The following is an 8,057-nucleotide window of genomic DNA, read 5'->3' as shown; positions in this document are numbered from 1 at the left end:
GCTCGTTAGACTGAGAAAGATTAGCTGAAATAATAACAAGAAAAGTATTATTAGATCCAAGAAAAGTGCATTTTAAATGATCAGAGAGAGGTTTTAATTCAAGTGTTGGTGGTTCTTTCAGAGATGGACGCATTGGTTTAGTTTGTCGTTCATCCAAACTTAATGGCTCAAACCTTCTCATAGTTTCACCCAACGCATGGATCTCACAAACTTGGTCCATTTCCTCTTCTTCAGGTAACTCAATTGAGTCGATAGGGCTCTTCATCATCTGAGAACTTTAATGCTTTTAGCACATTAAATTTAACTTCTTGATTGTCGACACACATAGTAAGTTCGCCTTTATATAGATCTATCAACACTTTTCCAGTAGCAAGGTACAAGCATCCAAGGATGATTGGGATATCCCGAGCAGCTTCATAGTCTAGGATGATGAAGTCTGCTAAAAATATAAATTTTTCAACCTTTACCAAGACATCTTCAACATTTCCTTTAGGACACGTGACAGCCCTATCAATAAGTTGAAGCATTACAGAAGTGGGCTGAGCTTCACCAATTCCCAGTTTCTTGAAGATTGAAAGGGGCATGAAGCTAATGCTTGCTCCAAGATCGCACAACACATACCCTATGTCTATTTCTCCAATTGAACAAAGGACAGTGAAACTGCCCGGATCCTTCTGCTTTTCAGGAATGTTGTTGTCGATCAACACATTGCACTCCTCCGTTAGCGCTACTGCTTCTAACTCACTGATCTTTCTTTTCTTTATTAAGATATCCTTCAAGAATTTTACATAACTTGCCATTTATTCTAACGCTTCTATAAGAGGAATGTTGATATGCAATTGACAAAGAACTTTAATGAAGCACATGAATTATTTCTCATCATTATTGTTTTGTAGGTGTATGAGGAATAGTGTACTTAGTTGCACCGTAGGTGCCTTCATGTTACACGTGCTTGGTTGCAAATGACTTATAGAACCAGGTATTATTTCTTCTTGTTCTTCAAATGCCATTGTTTGTGTTGTGTTCTTAGCTGCTGAAGGATCATTGTCATTTCTTGGGTTATCTTTTTCTCAATTAGAGGTCTACCACTTCCTAATGTCACTACATGACATTGTTCCTTTCCATTGTTACTTTCTGGGGTCTCAATGTTGCTAGGCAGTACTCCTTGCAGTCGGTTCTTCAGTTCGCTTGCAATTTTTCCTACTTGCATCTCCAAGTTCTTAATTGATGATGTGTGACTCTTTAGTAACACATCATTTTGGGTCATGTATTCTGATAGATTGTAAAAATACAAACTATTGTAGCCTTTTACTTAGAATTATGAAGACTAATAAGCAGAATATGCATTAATAATACCAAGAATTCATGTGGACAAGTGAGCTTTTGTCGACCAGCACCGAAAATCCTCACTAACCCTATATCATGCGTTATTTTGAATCAACGTGTCTATTTTTGCAGTTATTGTGGGAATTGATCGCATGTGTCGATCCCAGACCACCGCAAGGTTGATCGCTGATCTTCATGAAAACTAGTTTTTCGCATGGAATGCTGTGCCCCACAAAGTGATAATCGTGATAAAAGATTGATTGCAATTGTGGAATGTGTTGATACTTCAGGAGAAACGAGCATGAACGCATACCTTGGGAGTATCAACAAGATAAGGTGATGTTGACCTTTCCCCTACTGCGACAAAAGTAACAGTGAGTCAGAATGGGATCATTAACATTGTCAACGTTTGAGTTCTATAAATAGAGCCTTGGAGCCAAACCATCTAAGTTTTTGCCTTAGGCAGATTCTTGTGATCACAGATGAGCATAAGCAAGAGATTCTTTGAGAATTCTTCACTTCCACAAGCCCTTCCGAGTGACGACCAGAGCTTCGTCGGAGATAGAGCTCAAGAGAGACATCTTCACCACTCATCTATGGCACCACAGGCAGCTTTGACGCACTTTGGATGCAAAGCAAGAGATTACATACATTTAGCCCTTCATCTCTTCTCTTATCTCTGTATTTTATTACACTTTGGCTTAAGACATTAATACATTTTGTAATCAATGCATCTCTTTAGTTCCTTCAACATCATCTTCATCATCTGCTTCTTCTTTATCATTGTTTACCTTCATCGTTGAGTTAAGTATTAATTGCAAGTATCACTTACTCAATCATGCGCTTAGAGATGTGATGCATGTAGCAAACCACCGAAAGGTGTGCGTTGCACTAATATAGTGAGTTAATCCTCTTTGCTTGGTGTGAGGCTATATTAATGCTTTTCTATAAGTTCATTAGCTACAACTAACTGCCCGAGAGGGTAATAGTGAAGCCACACTAAAGCAAAGTAAGCATTGTTCCTAGAGATAGGAACGATCTTATGCTCGACGCAACCATGCGTTATAGAGATATAAGCATGGGGCCGACCACCGAGAGGTGTGCGATGCATTAGTGTGGCGAGCTGGGATTACTCATGTGACCAAGCGTAATGAAGTGGCAAATTCATTCCCTCCATAATTCTGTTCCTTCATTCACTATTATTATGCATTAACATTTTCCGCCTCTCTTCCAATTCTTATAGTCAAACGTCCATTGCTCAGTCTGTTTAGTTAATAGTAAGAGTAGCATAATCCATTAACTTCTGTCTTCTTACTTTTATTCATCGCCTCAAATGCATTACTTCACAAGCATCATTTAGTTACAAGTCCCTGTGTTCAACCTCGGATCAATCTATTGTAGCCTTTTACTTAGAATTATGAGGGCTAATAAGCAGAATAGACGCTAATAATACCAAGAATTCATGTGGAAAGTGAGCTTATGTCGACCAGCACCGAAAATCCTCACTAACCCTATATTATTTGTTATTTTGCATCAAAGTGTCTATTTTTGCAGCTATTGCGGGAATTGATCGCATGCATCGATCCCAGACTACCGCAAAGTTGATCGCATGCGTTGATCTTCATGAAAACTAGTTTGTCACTTGGAATGTTGCACCTACAGAGTGATAATCGTGATAAAAGATTGATCGCAAAGTGGGTGGAATGCGTTGATACTTCAAGAGAAACGAGCATGAACGCATACCTTGGGAGTATCAACAAGATAAGGTAATGCTGAGATTTCCCATACCGCGACAGAAGTAGCAGTGAGCCAGAATGGGATCGTCAACACTATCGACGTTTGAGATTTATAAATAGAGCCTTAGAGCTTAACTTCAAACCATCTGAGTTTCTGCCTTAGGCAGATTCTTTTGATCACAGATGAGAGCATGAACAAGAGATTCTTTGAGAATTCTTCACTTCCACAAGCCCTTCCAAGTGACGACCAAAGCTTTGCTGTAGATAGAGCTCAAAAGAGACGTCTTCACCACTCATCCATGGCACCATAGACAACCTTGACAAACTTCCATTGCTCAATCTATTTAGTTAGGAGTAGGAGTAGTGCATAATCCATTAACTTCTGTCTTCTTACTTTTATTCATCACCTCAAATGCATTACTTCACAAACATCATTTAGTTACAAGTCTCTGTGTTCGACCTTGGATCATTCCGAGAAACTTCCGTTCTTGTTATACTTGGCAAGAAAGCAAGAAAACTTGTGACAGGAACGCATGGTTATTGCATACACATTTAACGCATATTGTATATTCTCCAGTCCAACACATGACCATCAACACATAGAGATTAACACATATCAAAGGACGAGTGCATTATTCCTCTTCCTTTTTCTTCGAACATATTACTTCAAGAGATTTTCAAGTGGAGATGTTAAACTTAATTCCTGACCACCTATATTGAAGGTTTGATGCTGAATCTGTTGTAGCTGCAGGAATCCGGCGGCAACCCTTGCCTATGATGCGTCCCAAGGTGCTGTTGCTCTTGTTGGTGACCTCCCCAAGATACATTTGGATGGTTTTTCCATCCAAGGTTGTATGTATTTGAGAATGGGTTATTTTTTATGAAACAGATTGACTGTGGGTTTTACTAGCAGTCGTTATAGGAGTGAGGTTCTCCACAACCCACATATTTAGCCATGCGCTGTATGAATGCATCCACCCGATTCACTTTTTGGGTGTGTGCTACATTTTCTATTGATAGAGTTTGCAATAGGTTTTTCATTACCATCTGTTCTAGTATCGTAGATATCATCCACCTATTCCATATTATGCTTGGCGGTGCGGTCTAAGATCTCCTTAGCTTCATTATATGATTTGTTCATTATGCCGCTAGCTACAACTGCGTCAGTTGCCATCTGGGAAGCTTTATTTAGTCTCCTGTAAAACGTTTGCATCTGAATAGTCAAGGGTAGTTCATGGTTAATACAATTCTTAACCGATCCCTTGAATCTTTCCCATGCAACATTCAAGGTCTCAAATTCTCCTTGTTCAAAGTTCATAATCTCTCTACACCTCCTTGCGTTGGTGGTGGAAGGAAAGTACTTTTGCATGAACTTTTCCACTAACTTTTCCCATGTTGTTAACTCGCTAGGTTCTAAAGAACTTGCCCATTACTTGGCATCTTTGCGGAGAGAGTAGGGGAATAAGGACAGTCTGATGGCCTCAGGTGTGATTCCAGGAATCACAAATGAGTTGCATGTTTCCAGGAAACGTTTCATATGGGCATGTGCATCTTCATCGTGGGTGCCTCATAATTGACCTGCTGTTTGAGGCATTTGGAGCATCATCGACCTCATATCAAATCTCATCCCATCAAGCGTTGGATATATGATCCCTGATGAAAAGTAATATAGCACAGGTGAAAAGTAATACAACACATACTCTCGCATTGGACACGTGCTATTATTTGCCATTAGGATTGGGTTTTTAGCAGCATTGGCTAATTGTTGCGCTAACTGTTGGTTTATCTGATCGTCCGCCATTTTTTGTTGTTGTTATCTTTGTTGTTGCCTTTGAAGGAATTCATTTACACGACCTCCATGAGTGGAATCAGATCATCCAAATCCCATTAAGATTGAAAACAAACATTTACAGTAAAACATACAGATGATGGATCTTAATAAAAATTACAACATGCTTTTAAACTAGAAAAAATGTTCAGAGATTATACTTTTGGAGAACTCTTCTTCACATAAATCCCTCGAACTATCACAAGCTCTTCGAACAAACACAAACTCCTTGAAAAAACAGCAATAAAACTCGAACCAAAAGTGATGAAAACACTACCATTTGGTATCCTCAGTATTCTCAGGGTGAGAACCAAGGAGTGGTGGGCTCTGCCTTTAGAAGCGAGTTTATGAGTTTAGAGGAGGAAGACGATTGAGGAAGAACAACAGTATCGCATAGAGAATTCTTTAATCCTGTAGTCTCAAATTCTATCGTATAGGCTCTATTGAAATCGTGTAGATTAGATCTCAAGTTGTGTAAGTTAGTTCTGGAATAATAAAATCATATTTTATTTATGCCATTTGCCATAGAAAAATGCTTAACCATCCACTAAGGTGGTTAGAGAGAAAAATGGTTTATTATTCAAAATAATAAATAATATAAATAAATATGATAACCAACTTACCATATTATATTTATAATTTATAGATTCAATATTGCATCATATACAATATAACCTATAGTTCTTTTTCTCTATTTTATGACCTTTAATATAAATCATATTTATATTAAATTTGACAATTATGACTCTCATTCATAGAAAATATATTTGAATCATATTCAAATATTTATTTATCCAATTAAACTATAATGTATCAAATACATTATGTCAATTATATCATATATAATTGAATCAATTTAATTATATCATATATAATTAAATTCCATCTTATTAATTTGAATAAGTCAAATTAATCCAAAAACTGATACTCAGCTAAATCTTTTTGAGCTACCAAGAGAACCTTATGGACCTGTAGCTTGAAGCTCCAACGGTACATGAATAATTAATTAAACTCTTTAATCACATTATCCACCATCCGTTAACTGTCAGGCACTCAACTAAAGACCGACAGCTGCAGTCTTCGCACTACAAATATATTTCTGTGTCCATTGGATATAACCATTCTATAGTATGATGACCCATCATAAATTGCTCGTAAGCTACCATTTTGCCCCTGTAGTTACCTCTAACTTCTTAAGTACCACTAATCCCTCTAATGAACAATAGATCATAGTCCCACTATGACTAAACCCCTCTCGGACCAGGAGAGGGTGTGGCACCACATTGTTCAAGAACCGGAATTAGCCCTTAAGAGAGTAATTTATCTACTTACCCTTGCATCGGGGAAGGAGTGAATTCCATATTGTATAGCTGGGTTCCCAGCTCCCTAATCAGACGAATCCCCAAAATGGTAGACTTGTTGAATCGGCGATCTGGTGACTCTCACCCATACAAATCAAATGACCGTCCTCACAGGCAGGAGTTCACAACTCACTCAGGATTAAGGTGATGTTACCTATGGTCATTCTAGTGAAATGAAAGTCTCTATTATGAACGGTGTTATATAATGAGACTAAGCATTTCATGGTCCGGTTTTATACAAATTCCTTTGTATAAAATATCTCCACTCGCATGTTTAATACATGAATAATCAGGATCAATCATTTGTAGAACTTTACAACATTTGTAACATCTACAAAGCGAGCTATACTTGTAGTGTCACAAGGATAAGGTACCTAGCCTTATCTATATACTACAGACCATTTAGGTTAACACTTAAACATGATCCACCTATATGTCTCCACATACATGTTTAAGTTACAACGATAACTGTGGATGTTAATTTATTGGTTTGTGGTTAATGCAACTAAAATATCACATATTTCATAGACAACGTGAATAAAATATTATATATTATAAATCACTTACAAGTTTGTTCATACAAGGTTTACAAACTCTAGGACCCTACGAGATTTAGACATTAACCCCAATGGCCTTAACCTTCAATGAGGATTAGATCGGTTCCTTCGTCTGGAGGTCCTTTCAACTTTCAGGTCGTATATGAGTTTAGGAGTGCTTTCCCTGCTCATAAAACATTTACAAGCTTAGGCTTAACCTTTAATACTCCTTCAGCTACAAGTTTTTCTACAAAAGAAACAAAAACGAAAACTTGGTTAGCTTTGTTGCTAAAATCTTTGGCAATGACGCCAAAAACTTGTTTGCCTAGTGAATTGTATATAAAAGTGCGTGTAAATAAGGGTGAAAAGTAAGGTTGAGATAGATGGTAATGAATGATGAATCACTTTTTTTTATGAGAGGATTAAGCGATGCGTTGAGATGATGCGATGCACTTTGTATAATGCGTACAAGTTTTTCTTAAATCAGATCCAAGTATAAATTTAACTCAAGTTCCTGGTAAGTCTAGAGTCGAACATAGGGATTTTATGATAAACTAACGCAGGCCTTACGTTGTTTCAGTTGTAGAAAGGTCATAGGTTAATGCGGGAGAGGTTTATTTACACTATTCTCAATGCATGCATACAAGAGGACATAGAAGTTCAAGTGAAATAGAGAGATTTATGAATGAGTGGTGCTAAATGCTTGGGATATGCATTGGTTCTAAGTAAGATAGACACGTGTGTGAACGTGTAAGGGTGAAGTAAAAATGATATGAATGCTTGTTTACAAACCAAGTGTATGTGGATGCGTTAGGTTTCTGTTCCTCAAATCATTATTCAAAATTTCTCAATGTGAATGCCACATATATTCCTATATCTAGGGAGCATATGGAAAGTAGTAAAAACACAAGTATGTTAATCTCTAAATATACTGTGCGTTCTGACTCAATGCATTCTTTAGTTATCCTATTCTCTCGAATAGTTTAACTACTTTATAACTTTAACCGAGTGTTCAAGATGATTAAAGCTTAAAATTTAAGTATGCAGCAAGTCAGGATTGTGCAATCACATACAATGGAATGTAAACAGAGATACAAGAGTGGATGGATGAAATGTATAACATTACAAGTTCATTTTTTTAAAAATTTTTTTTATGATATTTCTTTTCAGTGCAAACATATATTAGCTGACTTTTTTAACAGAAATATAAATCATTTTCCTTCTTAGTATTATGTTACAACCTATCATGCAAGACACTCTCAAATCAGTG

At 37.1% G+C, this 8,057-nt stretch overlaps 1 protein-coding gene across 1 annotated transcript; it reads right to left on the bottom strand.

Annotated features, from left to right (window-relative positions):
* Positions 1–239: 239 nt before the first annotated feature.
* On the bottom strand, positions 240–800 carry LOC120084806. Its single transcript, XM_039040625.1, has one exon. It carries the CDS (start codon positions 798–800, stop codon positions 240–242), a length of 561 nt encoding a protein of 186 aa, XP_038896553.1.
* Between the last annotated feature and the right edge of the window lie 7,257 nt (positions 801–8,057).

Source organism: Benincasa hispida, chromosome 9, assembly GCF_009727055.1.
Source record: "Benincasa hispida cultivar B227 chromosome 9, ASM972705v1, whole genome shotgun sequence".
Classification (NCBI taxonomy): Eukaryota; Viridiplantae; Streptophyta; class Magnoliopsida; order Cucurbitales; family Cucurbitaceae; genus Benincasa; species Benincasa hispida.
This window is presented reverse-complemented; position numbering and strand designations above follow the sequence as displayed.

Bases quoted from the DNA above. Each gene is read 5' to 3' on its own strand.
- LOC120084806 (XM_039040625.1), bottom strand. From the start codon at position 800: ATGGCAAGTTATGTAAAATTCTTGAAGGATATCTTAATAAAGAAAAGA.